This window comes from Aptenodytes forsteri, unplaced genomic scaffold (assembly GCF_000699145.1).
Source record: "Aptenodytes forsteri isolate BGI_AS27 unplaced genomic scaffold, ASM69914v1 Scaffold171, whole genome shotgun sequence".
NCBI lineage: Eukaryota > Metazoa > Chordata > Aves > Sphenisciformes > Spheniscidae > Aptenodytes > Aptenodytes forsteri.
This window is the reverse complement of record NW_008794211.1, coordinates 4,236,120-4,257,052: the sequence shown is the minus strand read 5'-3', so window position 1 is coordinate 4,257,052 and position 20,933 is coordinate 4,236,120. Positions and strand designations below refer to the sequence as shown.

At 38.1% G+C, this 20,933-nt stretch overlaps 1 protein-coding gene across 2 annotated transcripts; it reads left to right on the top strand.

Annotated features, from left to right (window-relative positions):
• Window positions 1-3,174: 3,174 nt before the first annotated feature.
• On the top strand, window positions 3,175-20,642 carry BEND3 (BEN domain containing 3). 2 transcript variants are annotated; one of them, XM_009285142.2, is made up of 4 exons: window positions 3,175-3,269; window positions 7,929-7,973; window positions 8,440-8,663; window positions 13,734-20,642. In XM_009285142.2, exons 2-4 carry the CDS (start codon window positions 7,940-7,942, stop codon window positions 15,984-15,986), a joined length of 2,511 nt encoding a protein of 836 aa, XP_009283417.1. In that variant the 5' UTR covers window positions 3,175-3,269; window positions 7,929-7,939; the 3' UTR covers window positions 15,987-20,642. The 2 variants fall into 2 exon arrangements, with proteins under 2 accessions (XP_009283417.1, XP_009283424.1); XM_009285149.1 differs by lacking the exons at window positions 3,175-3,269; window positions 7,929-7,973 and adding an exon at window positions 9,746-9,824 and having other exon boundaries at window positions 8,579-8,663.
• Window positions 20,643-20,933: the final 291 nt, after the last annotated feature.

Sequence of the window (20,933 nt, the reverse complement as noted above, 5' to 3'; positions counted from 1 at the left end):
TGGAGCGGTATTTATGTGTAATTCAGTTGAATTGAATTTGAGTTGCATTGTTTTTTACAAATTGGAGGAATCGAATGTACCCGGAGGATAATTGCAATATTGAAATTATTGAACCCAGTGCTACAGCTAGGAAGTAAAAGATGCAGATTACTTGGCTCCCAAAGCAGAGCCCAGAACTCGCAGTTCTCTGGGTTTGCTTCTGCAGCCCAGCAGGAGAGCTTTCCAAGAGACAGCCTGGAAAGCAACACGCACCCTGAGCAGGAGGCAGCTCCCGGGCAGCCTGAGCAGAGGCGCGTGCTTTCGGTCCTGTCTCCTCCTGGGACTGCAGGGCCGCGTGTTGAGAATGGGTGTTTGCCCTCGTTATTTCAAAGCGTTACGCAGGAATCGTTCTTCTAAAACGTCGCGAGGGACAGTATTTCACGCTGTGACCAGGCGGTTAGAGCAGCCCTCCGCTCACCTGCTGCATGGGACGGGACTACTTCCACCTACCCACACCAGCTTTCAAGGCTGTGGGCTTCCCTTGGGAAGCATCGGTTGCTTTCTGTGTTTTATCCAGTGCGTGTTTCATATGAAATACAGACAGAGACCCAGAGACAGGGAGCAGGACCTGTTACAGGAAGGTGTAGTTAAGAGGAGGTGCTACGTTTTGGCTGTTAAAGAGCAGTTCAATGTACAGATCTTGTAAAATTTAGCCAATGTTACCTCTTTGGAATATCAGCTTTTTTGGTACTCCCATCATTTATTCAACTTCACTAGGTTACCAGTGCTTTAAGAGGAGTGTTGTATCTTTCACTGCATGCTGAAAGCAAGGAAATTGAGCAGCTTATTCCACATACACATAAACACATTTAATGTTATTAGCAAACACATGTATCTTAACTTTTGACCAAAATGTAAAGAACAATTCACCTCTTCAGAAGCAAATGACACTCAAGTAGAATACTTTCATTGAAGCCTCTGAGTTTTATATATGAAGCAATGTACCACCATGAGGCTTTAAAAGGAATAAACATCTCATAGTACACAATGTCTAAACCCCTATATTTTTACTAACATTCTTAGAGTTGTTAATGAACAATTAGAGACATTCCTTCCAACCTACGTGAAGGCACTAAAGTATTTAGCAGGATGGTGTGCATTCAAGAAGCAGCATCTACTCATTTACCACGCACTAATGAACTGAACGGTACAGTGTTATGCAAGCATTTAATTTATAAATGGCAAACTTATATAAAACTGGTAACAGGCATTCTTATTAGATTAGAGTGTATTAGTTAAGATAATGATTCATTTACATTTGTAGTTATAATTAACAAGTGTTATGAAGTCAGAATTTCTTTCCACATACAGCACATGTGCACTTTTATACTTTTCTACATGATTTTCACGCTAATTTTTTTTTTTCAGTTGTCAGAACTTACTACATTAGATATGAGAGTTTGAAGAGTAGAGAGTTATTTTTTCAGTTACGAACAGCAGAACCAACTGGTTTTTTTCTGGTGGACTTTGGTTTTTTAAGTCAGAACTTGAACGTGATTGATCAGGCTTTCTTTAAGAATGATTGCAAAGGCAGAGAACTGCCTTGATCGTACGTTATCAGCAAGATCTTTTCTCTTTGTATTGTGCTTTTACAATGGTCACAATCATAAGACAGGTAGGGAAAGCATCCTCCAAGGCCAACACATGAGTAATTGTTAGGTGGTAAATAGGAAGAGGAGAATGCACATCATGGGATGATTTAACTTAGGCTTATGATTCCATTCTGTTTTATATATCAATAACTAGGTACAGTTTTATGCTGTTTTTAAGTAGCATTGTGCATTATACTTGACGATATGAGACTGAAATACGTTTAGGGTATGATTTGCAATTTGCTCCCTTACTCATAAAATCTTTTGTACCTAAGTGCTTTAAATCCTTAAGGCTTCAGTGCACATTTCGGGTAGGCACATTTTTGATAAATGGATCACATTTTTTGCTCTGCTTGCAAAAACAGCATCAGGGTGGTAGTTAGCACTAAATGCACAGAGAAACATTCCAAAACCTCATTTTTAAGGTATTCTTCCATGCTTTGGAATGCACAGCATTGCGCTACGCACTGAGCTTCCCTGTTAGCCATGGGTAATACCATTTCAATGTTGGATGCTGTTACCAAAGTGGTACAATGATACAATTAAGTATCATAACCTGGTAAGTCTTGATTAGAGGCATGTGTCTAAGTGATACCAATGGAAGTAGGGAGTATTAAGTCCCTTCATTGAGCTGTCTCGTTCCTTGTCTAATCTGATGAGAAGAAGGGAGAGCAGATCTGTGGAAAGGGGATTCAGCCAATAGTGACAGCCAAGGTGTGCTGGGACCCCCCCTTCTTTCCCCGCTCCCTCACGCCCTGCCCCACCACTCCTCTTCCCACTTGCCCTCCAGTGTGCCATAACCTGGTGATTAGATCACTCTTCTAGGATTTGGGGACCTGGATTCTTGTCTATGCTGCAAAATCAAGCAGGAAGGTAAAAAAAAAACCAAAAACAAAAACCCCAGGTTTTCTGGCTCCCAAATACTTCTTCAAGCATTGTTCCATTGGTAAGTGAAATACCCTACACTTATTTATGACTGTCCTCTACGAGAGTCCCAAAGTACTGAGCATGTTCTGAAAATGGGTGTTGAATCTTCGCCAGTAGGCCAGATGCAGAGGAGTTCCTAGTGCAGCAGTCCCAGCAGGTGTTGTGTATGTGGTCCACCAGAAACTCATTATCTAGAATCTGTAACCACCTACAAGTTTAGCTGGTAGCTGAGTGGGATTTCTGGATCTTGCTGCAAATGACAAGATCACAAATCAAACACGTAGATCAGTGTCTAGAGTTAGACTGTAATGCATATTCAATTTATTAGAAGTAGCTTAAGTTGAAACAGGAGGACACAATGCTGTATATCACATCAGTTCTCTGCAAATAGGCTCATCGTACATTAGTTTAAAAAGAACAGTATTGTCGTTTGCATGATTGCAAATCTAGGTATTTTTATTCACGTTTCTTAGCAGAACAAAGCTTTAATCACCTTAAGAAAACCGTCCTTTTTGGTTATCTTTTTTTAACTGTTTCAAGTGTCAGGATGTGTGGGTGCGTCTGGAGGACGGAGCCAAAAGGAATGTTTGTGTCTTCGCAGGTGAGTGCTGGCATCCCTCAGGCTCCGTTGCGTGACACCTAGCAGTGGCTCAGCACAGGTGTCTGTACAGTACCAGCACTAGTAGCTGTCAAGGCAGTTTAGATGGGAAGGTGAGTATATGCTGATACATCAGCAAGGTGTTTATTTTGAGACATTGATTACATAGAAATTATAGACTACATACTGTTTTCAAGAAGACTGTTCTCAATAGATGAAATGTAGACAGTAAAATCTAATGATTTATTGTTTGCTTTGTGAGGATAGGGTCCGTTTACCTCTTCTTCCTTGATTGTTGAATTTGTCCGAGTGCTACACATCTTCCTGTTTATCCTACATTAGATAGGTTTAGCTAATGACTGTACTAGAAGCAGGCTGCCATTAATCAAAAGCAGTCTCTTTTGAAGAAAAAGTGAGAGTATTAGCTATTCACTTCATTTTTAGTGTTCAGAGGTGTAGGATCCATGATCAGGGTTATGAGAGTTATTCTTTCTGAGTGTTTTACCCATGTTTTAGCGTAAGCATAGAGAAACAGTGTGCTAGTTTACCTATTGTATGCCTGTTCCGTCAGATGTTTCTGAACTGTTCACACATTCTTTGGAATTTAACTTTATACATGAGAGAGAAACCAAAGAACCCAAAGAAAATGCTTCTAAAATAACTTGGTTCACAAATTAAAATATTTACAAGCAAAATCCTAAAACTTGAAGTTTAAGGTTTATGTTCATATTTTGTAAAGCATGATAATTTTGGCCAGTTCAGGTGGAAATACAAGAAGTTTCAGCTAAAATTTGGAGATACGGGTGCTTAGGCTACAGTGCCAATCGACTTCATTAGGATCAGGATCTGGCTGTTGATGTAGCTGCTGTTGTAGGTGTTTGGTATGTTTTGGAATCCTCCTTCCAGATCCTCTTTTCACCGGAAAGTAGGATACAGCATCCGTCTGTATCCCAGCAAGATAAAGCTGCCAAGGCTGGTTGCTCTGCTAGTCACAGCTGCAGACCTGGGCTCCCAACTTCAGTGCAGGGTGTTCACCCCTTCCTCGAACTAGCTAACCGCTGTCCTGTAGATAGCATTGAGTCAGTATTAGACTAAGGATGATACATGTATTTATCTTCTGTTTTGAAAAAAGACATGTAAGGTAAGAATGAATTATGTTTGTATACTCAACATGACAAGGAACAACTGTCAGGTGCTTGCTTTACTGGATGGATTTCTTACTCGATTGCTCTTTGCACTATTTTGTCCCAAGTTCTTTTAGGTCTTTTTTTTCCTCCAGCTTTGTTTATTCTCACAATCTGGGCCAGAATGCTACCTCAAAACAGATTTTGACACTGCTGCCTCTTCTACAGAGGCAATAATTATTATTCATAAGTACTGATTCACTGCAAACAGTATTTTAAAGAATCTGAAATGTTTTATCTTTAGCGGACTTTAAACAATCAACAAAATTATTGTTAACCTTACATAGACAGGCATAGATGCATGGACATGCTCACGCGCACACACAGACTTTCCCCCTTCCCATAGGCCCTAACTTCCTCTGGAAGCGATGATACAATTGCTCTGTTGATACCTCTGTGTCCGCTCACTACTCTCTTGTGAGTCCGTTGCTACCCAAATTTGAAGCAAGATGGTGGTGTAAATGGATAATAAGTGAGGTTTCATGAAACGGTTGAACCAAGCCAGTGGCTTGCTGGTATGAGAGAGAGAGATTTTAATTCTTCCTTTCTGTCCCAAACCCCGTGTGTACTGCCGAGCTGTGCCCAATTACTTGCCTTACCTTTTACCTCTCTGAATTAGAAGACAAGTAACCCGGCAAAGGAAGAAGTGAATTGTTTTCTGTCAGTTTATCAAGCTGGAAGAGCTCACTGAAGGTTAAGGTGGGCACCCATGCTTGACCGAGGAAGCAGGTGGGACTATGAGGCAGGAAATCAGAGGGGCAGTTGAATCCTCTCTCTTGACAGAAGCTTCATTTTTTCATAATACCTAAGTTCTTAACAAATCTCACAAAGAAGACAGGAAACCAGATAAGGAGAGAGATGTTCCTAGGGCTCCCAAAAAGGAAGAGGTTGGAGCTCATGCTTTGTTTGGCACCAAAGAGTTCAAATATGAAACCCAGTCTTTCTGTGCCTCATTGATTCTGATGCTGGTTTTGACTATTTGCTTTTAATTGTATTCTGGCAGTTTTCAAATTTAAAAAAAAATCAAAATAAGTAATAACACTTTGTATCAAATTTGTGAAACAATGTTTTGACTTAATGTTATTTGACCTGAGTTTGGGATAGCTTTGGGTCTTCCTGATGTTGCCTCCTTTAGAAAGTTAACTTTTAACCAGGGTATGTGCTTTGCTTTAGTTTTCACTTTTTTCCAGTTTTAAAGAGTGGGTATTCAGATACTCATTTATCTTCTCCTTCCAGTTTGCTTGTATTCTGTCAGAGAAGTTCTCCTAAAGCATTCTTCCTATTTGAGTAACAGTAATAGCAGGAGTTAGAAGGAAAATATAATTCCCTATATCTGCTCCTAAATATTTTGTGTTGTTCTGCCCTCCGCCACCTTTATAGTCTTCACTTCTGGCTCTGTGTTTACCATCTTTTAGTGTTTTGCTCTGATAGAGCAGTCTAGGATTATCTAGAAAACCATTTTGATTTCCATTACAGAATATTCTGTAGTGGTATCGGCTGATTTGCTTACTGTCACCTCACGCCCTCACAAAAAGACTCTGTGTCACACTTCTTGAGTACTGGCGCATGTTGGTCTTGTACCACATCCCTCAGAGCTAAGCCTAGTGCAGTGTGGAAAAGTGTAAGAAAGATCTAGGCACTGAATATCAATGTATCTGGGATATCAGGGCAAAATGCAAACATTTAGTACTATGTGCTTTTCTTAAGGTCCAACGTAGCTTTTTGATGGTGCTGTACGAAGTACACTGTCTTAGGATTTTTCATAAAGAGCTGTAGTGGCTGTGTCTAAATTCATAAATACTGTTGAGTTGGTAAGACTGGGTATTAACCCTCACCAGTGCTTATCAGGTGGTTTGGAAGTTGGTGTGGGCCACTTAGTTTCATGCTGTTATGTCTCTACAGAGTTTGCAAAAGTTTAAGTGAAGTGATTATAGTACTGTTAAGCTGGCATAATTTATATGTGGATCAATTCATAAATGCAAGTCCTGAAATAGGGGATTATGGTGGGTAAAAGGAGTAGCCATCTAGGGGTTTGTAGTAGCTCTACGTCCAACTGAGAGAGACTTTTTCTGGTGACATGATGATGAAGACAATCTCACGTTATCCTCTTGAGGATGCCCTTTACAAGGCTCTATATAGGGGCCACATTGAAGATCAGCACATCAAAGGGTATTTTGGCTTCTAGAGTGGCCCAGTAGGAGCTGATTTTATAACTCCATGCATCTTTTGTTTGTGTGTGTGTGCTACCCATTGTAGTGCAATCGTACAAAATCTTATCCAGAATGGGATCTCATACTTACCATTAACAGCCATCAGTTGCTGACAAAGAAAACTTCATAGCTACACAGCATTCAAGTGTTACAGAGTTTTTTAACAGTATTTTGAGATTAAAAAAAAAAATAAATTCTATTCAACACTATTCAGAAGAGAAGTAGAGACTTTTTTTTTCCTCCAAAACAGATTCTCTGTCTCTTTCTCTCCCCATCTCTCTTTTAAATTTCATTATAATTACCACTCCTGGGCTGTACGTGCACTTTTGATTGATTGGTTTAATTCACTTGCTCCAGCCAGAGAGAAGCCTGTCTTGATTTCAGACCTTGGCTAAAGGACAGGCAGGAACAGTTGGAAGAAAACTATTTGAAAGAAGAATGTAACTGTAGAAAATGTAAAGTAATAGTACTCTGGGACCAAGTAAACATAATGCTGGGTGTAGATGAACATGAGCGGTGTGTGACAGTTCACCAGTCACCAGCTTACCAGTTGAGAGTGTCAGTTTGCAGCTGTGTGCCCTGTAACGGTCCGTGAGATCTGGTTAGGTTGTTTGCTTTGTAGATCTCCAAAAGATTTAGAATATCTTTCAGGAACACGTCCACAGATTGATGTTTGCCCCCAAGGAACTTGCAAAATTAGTTTTCAAGGAAACAGAAATACAGCTGAGTCTTTTGTGTGAGAGGTAATGCTAAAATCATGCTAGAATAATACATAGATTTGTTTTTCCTTACAAAAGACATTCCTACATTATTTAGAGGCTGACAGAAAAAAGTAGTTACTGTAGATCTGCAGATTGCTCTGCTGGAATTGATGCAATCCATATCAAAAGATCAAAGATTTTTAAATGAAAGCTTACTCCAGCATGTATATTACAGTTTATGATGAGTTTTCCTTCTGTGATGACTTTGGGTCACCCACAATGATAATATAAAAACATTTGACTGTAATAAGTAGTGACTTGGTACAGGATGGAGAGTTTAATACAGTTAACTTCCATTTATATACTGCCAAGATACTTTATAGAGAAGGTTAAATGACTTTTACTTTTCTCCATATCAGAAAAAGACATAGAGTTTTAAATACTTTCCTAGCTGTCATATGTTGTCTGCAGTATAGTTTGCATGTTGAGAGGCCTATAGGTGGCCATGAAGTTTACTGAAAATAGCTAGTTATTACAAATGTAGAGACTGGAAATTATCTGTGGGCTGTTAATGCCCAATGGCTCTAGATTAAAAGTAATTATAAAAACAGATGCAGAGATTTCCTGATTCCAGAAGATGCTGATATTTATTTTTGTATTTTTGTTTTGTTCTTTAGTGAGATAGAAGATGAATTCAGCTGAAATCACTGATGATGATGAAGGTAAAATATTATACTTTGTGTAATTTATGATCAGGCAAAAATACTTGTTGAATTAAAGCCTTTGTGACCTGATAAAGAATGCACTTGGATCAAGACAAATTACATTAATGTTTTTTAAAAAGCTATCTAAAATATACCATTATCTTTGTTACTCATTATATTTTCTGCTCTACATCCTTCCTCCCCCTCCAAAAAAATCTTCCTACTGTAACTTTATTTGTTTATACTTTAGACTCTTCTTTGGGGAAGAAACTGTCATTTACTGGATGACTGAATGGTTCCTAGTGTAACAAAAACTTGACTTTGGGGTGACCTCAGCATACACTTACCATACAAGTCACAAAAAATAATGATGTTCTTCAAAACACATTTTCATAAAAAGAAACAAACCACAAAAGATTATATTAAGGGTGTCATGGTTTTCTGGAGAGAGTGCTTTATCTTTCTAAACCTTCTCTTTTTCCAGTAAAAATTCCTAAAAAAAATGTTGTGAAAGTAGAAACAGAAAACGAAGATGAAGCTCTAGACTGCTCGGTAACATCCAGATCTGCTGAGAAACACTCACTGGATGGCGCAGTTACTTGCCTACAGGATTCCAACAAACGGAAACAGACCTCACTTGGTTGTGATGGTTCAGGGAGCCAGCAAGATGTCTTGCCCAGTGTGAAGAAAAGACGCTTTACACAAGAGGTGACTTCTCTATACATGACTGTGTGATTATTCTGTTCATATTTCATAGGCTAAATTCATTGCTGCTCTAAGCAAAATGCAAGTCATTTAACTAGATTTGCATTAGTAATGAGTTTGAGGCAAATATGGCTAATCTTAACCCAGTTTGCACACATGACTTGTCTGGGTATTTCTTTAAATAACGTGGGAGCGATCATATCTATGAAATACAGTTACAGGCTAATTCATTCATGTGAAGTATATTTTTGTTGTTTGTCAGAGAACGTAGGAGCAGGTAGTGATTTGGATTAACTGAGCATGACTCTGATTACAGTCCCTCTAATGTCACACAGTCCTTCAGCTGGATCCTCAGTGGTAGAATCAGGGCTGTAATTCTTCCTTCTGTGACACGGATTTCGATGTCAGTGAGACAAGTATAAATTTGTGTATTATTTGAAAGATAAAAATGCAGGGATGCAGAAAACTTCAGCATATCAAGAGCAGAATGTATTACCATTTCTGGTGCGGCATCCCACTTGTGACAATCCAGATGCTTGTCCAGCTGGTGAAGGAGATGCCCAGCCTCTTCCATTATCCTGTTCTAGTGTTTCACCTCTCTAGCAACTGGAGATTTTTCATTAATCTTTGCTGAAACGGAGCAAGTTTCTTTTTGTCCTTGTTCTTTTCAGTAGGGAGAGCAGTGATCATCTGTTCCTAGAAAAGTCTTCTGCACATGGGAGAATTGGTGTGATGTTGTCCACCCTCAGCCCTTCCTTTCCAAGACTGAAATTCTGTTTTTTTCAGCTCTTCTTCAGGAGTCACCTTATATTTTTGTTGTTCTCTTTGAGATTCCTGAAAGGGTAGCGTCCAGTGTTGGATAGTCACTTCTCTTATAACACCCTCTAGAACACTATAATGACCTCCTGTTTTTCACACTCAGCACTTTATTAAAATAACCTAGATTCAAATTCATCCTCTTTTGAATAACTTCAGGCCCTATATTTAGTTTATGACCTACTCTAATGCACATATCCTTTTCTGCTGTTCTGCTACCTAGCTAGTTATTCCGTGTTGTATTTGTGTATTTCATTTCTCCTTTCTAGCCATAGCTCTTCATATTTCTTTTTCTTGACTGTCATCTCTCTGACTTCTCGGGGCTGTTTTTTTCCCTGAATGCCTGTGGTAGGTAGGTTTTAATCTTATTACATGGTTTCTTTTCCTTTCTCTTCTTCTTTTCACAATTGTTTTACTTGCATTCAGATTCTTAAAAGAGCTTTATAATGGTCTCTGAACTGTGCTTGCTTTGGATTTTACTGTTTGCTGTTTGTCTTTAATAAATTTTTAAATTTAATTTGAAATGAATTATAACTTTGGACTTATAATATCAGAAAGTGACCCAGTAACAATGATGAAAATTCATTCTTGACTCACCCCAATGAATCAGCATGTTTAGTTAAATAACCAACCGAAAATAGTCCTCAATCCTAACAGCATTTTTGAATTTAATTACTTTTCTAGTACCCGTATTTTGTTTTAGTTGATGACTTCATTAACTATTTCTGTTTAAACAGAGGACAAAATGTTAATTATTTTTGAGAATATTGTGCTCGTAGTATATTTTTACTACACATCACATAGGCATCTATGTATGATATAAGCAGAGCTGTACTTTTTATGGTATATAACTGTACTATTGGGCTGGTGTTTATATTAGTAAATGACTTTCTATCAGAAGACATTTTGCTTTTTTTAAATTCTGATTGTCACTTCACAATGAGAAGTTCGTTTTCCCTAATTTTCTTTAAAAAAAAAAGTAGAATAAGTTTAAAAAATATGTGCAAGACATTTCCAAGTTCTCATGTGTTTGACAGAATCTTTTTATATGTTTCTTGCTTGTATATTTATTCTTCTTTACTCATATGCTAGAATTTTATGCTCTGTATTCTTACAGATATTTAGACTTTGTTTATTAAGCATAATAAAGGCCATAAATTAGCTGGACTTTACCACTGAACAGAGAAATAACTAAACGGCTTTTAAAACTTGGCTTAGGACTCCGAAAGATAATGTGAGAGACTATTTCACAATTACTTATATTGGTCGATGTTTACCAAAATACTGCATTTTGCAAATGTTCAAAGAATGTGTATAATAGAAAAACTTGCTGAGCAAATGTAGTATAAAAAGCAGCACTATCTTATGTACATCGAGTCTCATAGAACAATATCTTTGCTTATTTTTTGATGGTACATTAAAACTGATCGTCTTAAATGGGTGTAGTATTATCTGAAATACATTGATGTTTAAAGATCAGTGTTACAGAAAACTAGTTAAAAATATTAAATACTAGTTTAATTGGAGAATTTACGAAAAGCCATGTATTTATGCTGTGGATAGTGCTGTTCCCAGATGGAAACTGTATAAAGACAAGATAATTAAAAGCAAAAGGAAAGAAAATGAGAACACATCTGAAATAGAAAATCCTTAAATGTAGGCCCAAATGTATTGTCATCTGTTAGTTGAACACTGACTATGTGTTTCTGAAATGCAGAAAACCAAATTCGTCCCGCAACCAGATCCAAACACTGTGAGCTGCGTTAGTGAAAGGGCAGAAGTTCTGCTGCCATCGCGGCAGAGATCTGCTGTAGCACTTCTCCTCCTACAGAGCACCGCGTCCAAAACTGAGAATGCAAACTTTCACAATACTCACGTCAAAGTGCAATACGATACTTAAGACAGTGAATTTGTGCCGTTTAATACACATTCTAATACTGCTTTGCCCTGGCTCTGTGTGTGAGGTGTGCATTAATAGAAGTTACTCCCACATTGCCAAGTTTTACTATATAATTAATTAGGGAAGGAAAAGGTACGGCAGGAGTTCTGACGAGAACTGACAGACAACTGGTGGCCTGTGGCAAGCTATTCCGTAGAGAAGGAATTGAATGAATCATACTCTGTATGTGAAGGAATATTTGGAATATTCTCTGTAAACAGGAGTGTTAATGGAAGAGCTAGCTACTTAGGTAGCAGGTCTCACTGTATCTGTAGGAAATGTATTATCCAGAATTACAGGTTTGTTTTGTTCTTTTGACCTAAAATGGTAAAAGAAATTTGTAATTCAGTCTGGGTGTCTGACTGGGGAGCAGAACTACATTTATTGTCTGGAGATTTTCATGACCTGCTTTCAGGTGATGTCTATTTGGGAGAGCTCTATTACCATCTGGAAATACCTCTGTTTCTCCACTGACAAGTATAGGTGAGGTATGACGACTTCAGTCCCAGCATAGGAGCCTACAGTTAGGTGGGAGCAATGTGGATCTCAGTCTTTTGTGTTCTGATATTTTACAAGTCACACAGAGCTGATTTAGCTAGGGTGTATCATACCACTTGCTGGAGTAAAAGTCACCCTTTAATAGCTGGTGGTGTTGCAGGACTCTGGTTCCTCGCTGTCCTCATAGCAAATGTGCTTTAATATGAGTGGGACTGGAGGGACAGTCTTCTAAATGGGACCTGGAAGTCAGGTGTCCTAGGCACCACCATAGCTAGGGATTCTGCGCACTGTGAAATATATTGCCTTTGCGTTATGCTTTCATTTTATCATCTGTTCATCCACACAACTTTGGATGTGAAAACATGAGGTTTCATGTGCAGGGTTGTATGATGTCAACGAGAGCAGAACTTGGAAACACAGCTTCAATTTAATCGAGTCTGCTGGTTTCTAAAGTTGGAGTGGAAACCAGCTTGTTCTTTCTGAGCCTCTTTTGAGTATACATTGCATTAGAAATTAAAAAATAATTAGATTCAATTTATCACTGCAGTAAGCAGATGCCGTGTGTGAGTACACATAGGGACCAGATTTATTTCATGAGTGTTACGTGTCTGTTCTTTCAGAAAGGAACCTTAATTCACGTTCCTCACTGTAGGACATAGCGGGGTCTTCACTAGAATTTCAAATTGCTTTTGGCTCTCAGCTCAGACCTCAAGTCTGTGTTCCATTTGTTTTAATACTTGAATGCAAATTCTGTGTTTTTTATCTAATTAATGTTCTGTGGAGCAAGCCAAGCAAAATGTTTCAGTACAGTCTTCTCTAAAATCTGTGAGTGTTTTCTTATGTTTGAATTCTGTATGTTGGATTTTGATTCTGTTGATCTACTTAACTTCCTAAGAATTATTTGCAATATCCACGTGTTTGCAAAAAAAAACCAACCCACCCAAGCCCTGCATATTTGCTGTGAGTTGATGAAAATGCTTGTTTCCAATTTCAAGCAATGAGGAAGAGCTAGAAATTATTGAGAACATTAATTCCTTAAGAGCTCATTACTGCTTTTTATATAAATAATTTAGAAAATTAGAAACTTGTAAGTCTAAACTTCCCTGCCTTTCAGAAATAAAGAAATCTTAGGCTTCCCTTTTTAAAAAGGCAATACCAAGGCACTTTTCACTTTGATTTTAAGTTTTTATTGTTTAAATGGAATACTTTTTTAAAATTACAGTCATTCTTAGAACTTGTTTAGGAGTTGTACACCATTATAAAGATAAAAAAAACCCCTTTCACATCAGAAAGAAGAGAATAAGCATAATTTTGGTGTCGTATAGCCTTTGTGGTATTTTGAAAAGCCAACCTAAAGAGAGTGCTGGAACGTTAAATGCAGTTGCTGGAGGCAGTGGCAAGGTCACAGGACTAGGAGTCAGAAAATCTAGATTCTATTCTTGGCTCTGTTGCTGACTTGTTGCCACCCAAATTCTTTACAGCCCATAGATCCTCATATGCAAGGTGAAGCATAATGATACTTAATTTGGGAGAGTTTTTAGAGCTCTCTGGGTAAAGAGTACTAAGGATTATTATTGCATTTCTATTCCATGGAGAAAGCAATGAGCCAAAACAAAAAAAAAATAAAAACCTAAATAATACTTTACTGTATTTTTATTTTTCCTAGTGAATTTATTAATTTTGATGCATTTAACACAACTAAGTCCTCTGGAGAAAATTTGACTTTGCATATTTATGTAACAATGCCTGCTTAAGGGGCACATACTTACAGCTAATATTTTTAAGGCAGTCTTACTAATACAATATTTATTCATTCAAAGGGCCCCCTTTCAAACATGAAGAACAGAGATACTGGCTCACCCACTCAGGTAAATGCAGAGCAGCCAAACAAGAACAAGAATCCTAACGTAACGTGGCTCTGTGAAGAAGAATCCTTCAGTGACATAACCACTCCATCTTATAAAAAACCTCTCTATGGCATCTCACACAAAATCACGGAGAAGAAGAACCCACCAGGAGCAGAGCAGTTTGCTTCTTATGAGTTGTTTGAAAAAATCAACCCCAGCAGTCCCTCGCATCTTCGGACTTTGAACGACCAACGCAAAAGGGACTCGGCTGCAGCCATTGCCGTAACAGCGGCCACCGCAGATTCAGACCCAAATATTTATTCTTTGATACAGAAAATGTTTTACACGCTTAACACCCTCAATACCAATATGACTCAGCTTCACAGTAAAGTTGACCTGTTGTCTCTGGAGGTTAGCAGAATTAAAAAGCAAGTCAGTCCAGCAGAGTCCGTTGCAGACTTCAAGCCTCCCCCGGAGTACCAGCTGACTTCTGCGGAGCTCAAACAAATCATGGATCAAAGCACGTCAGGCGGAGACCTAGCTTGCCGGTTGCTAGTGCAGCTCTTCCCAGAGCTCTTCAGCGACGATGAGTTCAGCAGAAGCTGCAGTGCGTGCGGCTTTCTTAACAAAAGGAAACTTGAATCTCTTCATCTGCAGCTTATCCGTAACTATGTGGAAGTTTGTTATCCTTCTGTGAAGAATACAGCTGTGTGGCAGGTGGAGTGTTTGCCTCAAGTCAATGATTTTTTCAATAGATTTTGGGCTCAAAGGGAAATGGAAAACAGTCAGCAGAATGTGCAATCGTCCAGTTTTTATGAGACTGAGCAGGTCGAATCCTCTCATTTTATGGAGGATAAAGAGCAGGAGGAAGCTTTGTCCTTGGACAGGAGTAACGCCATTGCCTCAGATTACATGCTGGATGCTCAGGATCTCAATGAATTTTTAGATGAAGCTTCTTCTCCAGGGGAATTTTCTGTTTTTTTGTTACACAGATTGTTTCCGGAACTCTTCGACCACAGAAAATTAGCTGAAAGGTACAGCTGCTTTGGAGACTCTGGAAAACAATTGCTGGATCCTCATCGGCTTCAAATAATCCGTAGGTACACTGAAATTTACTTCCCAGATGTGCAAGAAGAAGAAGCCTGGTTGCAGCAGTGTGTTCAGCGAATAAACGATGAGCTTGAAAATACATATATGGATGGAAGTGAATGTGATCAGATGAGAGATGACTGTTACGATTCTTCTAGTTTACCAGATGATGTATCAATCATAAAAGTGGAAGACAGTTTTGAATATGAAAAACCTGGCAGACGCTCAAAAAAAATTTGGCTTGTACCCATAGACTTTGACAAACTTGACTTCCCCCCTCCCGATTTTGATGTCCCTGTCCCGGATTACCTGTTGAACAAAGAACAGATTAAAAGCATATATGAAAGCAGTCTTTCCATAGGCAACTTTGCCTCTCGATTGCTTGTTCTCTTATTTCCTGAACTGTTTACTCATGAAAACTTACGGAAGCAATACAACTGTAGTGGATCTTTAGGCAAGAAACAGCTCGACCCCACTAGAATTAAATTAATTCGACATTATGTGCAGATACTGTACCCCAGAGCGAAGAATGACAGAGTGTGGACATTGGAGTTTGTTGGGAAGCTTGACGAGAGGTGTCGACGAAGAGACACAGAGCAAAGGCGCACGTACCAACAGCAACGGAAAATCCACGTGCCAGGGCCCGACAGGAGGGAATTTCTCAGCTATGCAATAAACCCCGAGAGGTTTCGAGAAGAATTCGAAGGGCCGCCACTGCCACCAGAAAGAAGCAGCAAGGATTTTTGCAAGATACCACTCGATGAACTCGTCGTTCCTAATCCAGACTTCCCTGTGCCTTCTCTGTATTTGCTGTCTGATAAAGAGGTAAGAGAGATAGTGCAGCAGAGCCTGTCAGTCGGCAACTTTGCTGCCAGACTTCTCGTAAGACTCTTTCCCGAACTCTTCACTCCGGAGAATCTCAGACTGCAATACAACCATTCAGGTGCTTGTAACAAAAAACAGCTCGATCCTATCAGACTGAGACTGATCCGTCATTACGTGGAGGCAGTTTACCCTGTGGAGAAAATGGAAGAAGTATGGCATTATGAATGTATACCGAGCATTGATGAAAGATGCCGGCGTCCTAACAGAAAAAAGTGTGATATACTGAAAAAAGCAAAGAAAGCAAAAAAGTGACAGGCTCTTTAAATTCCTAAGACTTTGACCACTAAGTTATTGTCAGGATTATGCTTTGGTTTAGACTGAGGGGCCTGTCGGGAGCTGAGGGTGCTCAGCATCTAGGACAGTCAGGCACTAAGTTTGTTGCGTTTTAATGTGCGTGTTGCATCTATGTGGGCACCGAAGCAGTGGGAAGTGGCTTACTACATTTGCACATGGGTAAAGACCGTAAGTCGTCGGTGATAGAGCTATGAATGACTCGCTGAGAGCATGATTTTCACTGGTGCAAATACATGTATTGAAACTGTATTACTCCACTCCCTATTTCTGCATCTTCCTTTTTTATCACTTTATAATAATCAAGAATTTTTTTTTTAAATCGTTGTGCTCTTCAGGGGCAGTTTTTCATTATACCCTTATAAGCAGTCTTGTTAGTTAATTCGGAGTTTGAAATTTAAACTTAATTTAAATTTGAAAGTGCCATGTTCATTGGAAATCATTGGAATATTAGACTTTGCTTCTACAGTAATTGCAGCTTCACGTTTGTTTTGTTCTTGATGATACTGAGATACTGAAAATAATAATACTGTGTCAAAGAATGGGTCAGTAAGGTGTCATTTGCATTTTTGACTGTTACCCAGGTTTTATTTCTAAACCCAAGAATTAACTGTTGAAGAATTGAGACGTGAGCATAGACACAATGTGAATGTTTGGGTTTTTTTTTTTTCTTTTGACACCACAAGCTTAATCCTGCCCCTGTGAGTTCTTTTTTTTGTTTTGTCCAGTGTCACCGCTGGCGTGACTGAGGATGGCTCGTCTGAATAAAGCCAGCAGAACAGACCCAAACCTATACCCGTGCAATGTCTTGCCATCACCTGCTTGCCGCTCTATTTGTAAAATAATAAAGACAACAACAACAACAAAAAGACCCGAAACAAGAACTTAGAAAAATTTTAGACCTTACTTTCTATCAAAATCATGATTCCAAAGGTTTCCAGTATTCATTTTGAATTGCATATATAAAAAGTACGTGCTAAGATTGGTTTTGTGATGGAATTCAGTGTTTCAGGGTCCCCATGTATGAGCTGTGGTAATGTAACTTATTCTTTGCGTGAATGCAGCACCAGCTGGATATTTCGGGTGTAGGGATATTGAATTCTCTCACTTTGCCAAATTGATTTAGTGTAATTAGTAGCTATTTGGAGGCATAACTGTGTATGTATAACTTAGGTTCATACGGTCAAGTTTGCATCATCATGATGTTCAAGTCTAACAAAAGCCACCCAGAACCCAATGTGAATTTGCTGTATGACTTGTCACTGGAGAGTGCTGCTTTAAAACTGTTTTCCTCTTTTTCTTTTTCTTTTTCTCTTTTTTCTTTTAACACTGATAGAAATGGTGAGAGGGAGTCAGACTTGGATTTTTAAGACAGTAAAGACAGTGATCACTTATTGACCGTCGCTGGAACATCTTGGAGCAATTGTTGATGTTCTCTGTGGTCCTTTTTTGTTGTTTACTTAGATGGATCATAGTATCAAATTTTAAGTCAGTTCCAGTGTAATTTTCTATTTTAGCATTTGTAAGAAAGTACAAAATACTTGATATTTTTACTTCAGATTTTTAGAATTTATTGTTCTTAGAGTCATATTGATCCCTTTCTTTTAAAAGCAAAACAAAACGTTTTTTCCTAATGGCAAGAACTCGTAAAAGTATTATGTTAAACTGGGAGTAAATCATAATAGATCGTAGCATTTGCTCATTTTCCCCATATGCTAGCAACATTCTCAAAGAATGTATGAAGAACGTCGTGAATATACTAAACAATACACTGATACTGTTTATATCCATTTAAATGTTTCCTGTTGGTTTAAATAATAGCAGACCATGCACAAAATGGATATCAGAGCAAATAAGGCTATAATAAAATGAAAACATTTTACCAAAGATAAAGAACTGATACCACAATGTCTGCATCTTATCTTTCATTTTAGTGCATAAACTTAGCAAATTGAATGTATCCGAATCCAAGACTTTCTCTTGTAATTGTATGCTACCTAGCACCTCTGTGAAATTTTTTACATGCACTTTTATGGGAGATATAAAATGACAGAAATTATTAACAGCTGCTTAATTTGTTGTTGTGAATGGCTGGCCAGAAGGTAAGAAATATAATTATATTTTCTTATCTTAATGTTGTACACGTATCACCACTTAGTGATGTCGAAGCTCCCAGAAGAATTCAATATATATTAAACTTTTCTTACAATTGACAGATGTTACTAGCTAGCATGCAAATTTGAGGCATACTGGCTTTTACTGTAGATGCTGACATTAAGTCAAAAAATCAGTCCATATTATCTACTAAGTAGTGAAAAAACAATTTTCACCTTTTAAAATTACATTTTTGAAAGTGGGTATAGAAAGATTTTCATTGTTTTTTTTCTCTTAACTTCTGTCTAATTGCTGTGTACATTCCTTTTATCTCACTCTTCACAACCCTTTCACGATTCGTTTGTTTGATTGTATGCTTTATAACTGATACCAAGAAAATACAGACATATGAATAGTGACATAGTTCACTAGTGAAAGCTCTTGCAGTGCATGTGAAGTACAGCCACTTCATCCAGTTGGTCAGTCTTGTAAATAAATTAAAGGTATATTATTTTCATACAAGAGGAATGTTGTCTGGTGATTGCTTGAGTACGAGCAGGATTTTTTTTCCTATAAAGTCTGTTACTAAGATCTGAGTTAACCTTAGCTAGTCAGACAATACATAAATGAAAATACCCTGGTTTGCTGCAGCCATTTAAAAAGATTTTTCTGTCTTTCAGACTTTTTTTGTTTAAAAGAATGAACTTGTCATTTTGAAAGTGAGGCTATGATAGGAAGATTGCTAGATATTGAAGCATTTGGAACATACATAGCCATGCACACACTGACTTCCTATAGATGAACATGCCTCTCTACCTACGAGGTCAGTAAACCCTGTTAAGGTGACTATCAAGTGTCTCTATCTACTTCTTATAGTTTAAATATATCAGCTTTGGGTAAGCTTTGAATAGCCCACTTCTAACAGCTTTCTAAAAGAAATAGTGTAATATATCATAGCTCTCTATTTTTGTGTCTTACCCGTTTTCTACAAATTAAAAACTTACTTAGAAGCTCTGTAAAAGACGTAAAACAGCACATCAAAAGCGAAATCAAGTTTATTGCCCGTTAACTGTATTCAGCTGACAGAATCAACAAGTTTGCAAATGAGAAAAATCTTTACTTGAAGTCAACCACCTTGTTATGCATTAGCATTGCAGCCACCAAAGTATTTCATGTTCTGGGAAATGTTTGTGACTGGTTTTTCTTATCTTCAGAATGCATATAATTTATTTCTAGATACATGTTTTTTAAATCTGTCATTTGTCTCTTTTCAATTATTGTTTGATATTTATATTATGTTATAGCAGTGAGAAACAGAGAATTGTGTGCCCAACGCTCTACAAAGGCACACCAGGTCTAATTTCATGCTGGAAGGGGCTAATATGAACTCCACAGCCCCAAGAAGCACAAAATAATATGCAGGTTTTATGCATAATTTATTTTTATTCAGATTTTGTTTCACTGATTAAAGGGATGTGAAACAGCTGGAAAATTCAATGTCTTAAGCTCGCCTGTACTGAGGATGGGGCGTAAATTGACAAGTGTTCTTACTTAAAATGCACATTTTAGTTGATTGCACTTAAAATCTGTGGGAGAACAAGTGTGGTTCATAGGTTCGTGCCTATGATTTTTCTGAGTAAATCAAACAAATTCCATCACTGCCATTGCCAAAATTTCTTCGCTTCCACGGTTTGACTTTCTGATTTTTTCCATTGTTACTGCAACTCAGTTGGCATCAACGTAGTTACGGGTTTTTTCTCAGAACATGCTGAAAACATCTGTTTAAATGTGCTTGAAGTTGTTTAAAATGAATAACTGAAGTGGTGGTTTAGTTCCTTCTCTTAATTCTCTCTTACGATTGTCTTTGCTAAGATAGATAAACGAATGGGGATTTCTTTCTTTTTCTATCTTCATTCTTTCGTACCTACTTTTTTGTCCTAGTAAATATTAAGATAGATAAATTTCTAGCAGTAACAGTGCTTTCAAAATCCTCATTTTACCCCCTCCATTATAAAAGTCATTCATCTACACTTCTCACTGGTAGTGATAGCTTTAATTTCTTACAGAAATTTCCTACAGAATACATAATACTCATCATTATCTTTGTCACAGCTCATATAAATCCTGTTTTGAGAGGTCATCTCTCCTGCAGCAGAGCACTGGCTGGAGGAGCTGCCCTGGGTTGGCCAGTCCCAGTGCTGGAAGCAGATGACTCCTAACAAAATCAAAACTCCATCATATTCTCAACATTTTCCTTATACCTCATCTGATTGGCTGGAGATTAGCCCCTACGCTGTATTATTTTTATCCAGCATATTCCTTTTCATTTTTGTCATTTTCTAGTTAGTGGCCATAAAAGCCTGTGACACGGACAGACCACCCGCTTACTCCGTTTCCTGATCTGTTCCATGATGGGGCTTCGGTCCCCACCGAGCATCTTTCTTTCATTAACAATTCAGAAGAAGAACTTTGATTCTCACAGGAAGGGAAGAGCTGTAATAGAAGGGAAATAAAGCTGTTCTGGAGAATATGACATGGTCTTTTCTTACTTCTCCCCTTTCTCCTCCCTCCCCCCCCCGCCAAGGCAAACATGAATAGAACAAACCTGTGCTTTTTTTTTAATAGGTTTTCCTTGCTTTCTTTTTAAAAATTTAGCATGACTTCCCAGTCAAAAAATGGGCAAAATCACCATGTATCCAATCACACAAAAATTGGTGTTAATAGATGGAAACAAAATAAATTGTGATTGCTGAAGACTGGAGGAAGATCAGCTAATTAAGATCTACACACACACACACACACACACACTCACAA

What these genes read in the sequence shown, in the direction of transcription:
- BEND3 (XM_009285142.2), top strand. Translation starts at nt 7,940, where the DNA reads ATGAATTCAGCTGAAATCACTGATGATGATGAAG. An exon ending in AATCACTGATGATGATGAAG is followed by an intron (nt 7,974 to 8,439) that starts GTAAAATATTAT and finishes CTCTTTTTCCAG; the next exon opens with TAAAAATTCCTAAAAAAAAT. An exon ending in AAAGACGCTTTACACAAGAG is followed by an intron (nt 8,664 to 13,733) that starts GTGACTTCTCTA and finishes ATTCATTCAAAG; the next exon opens with GGCCCCCTTTCAAACATGAA.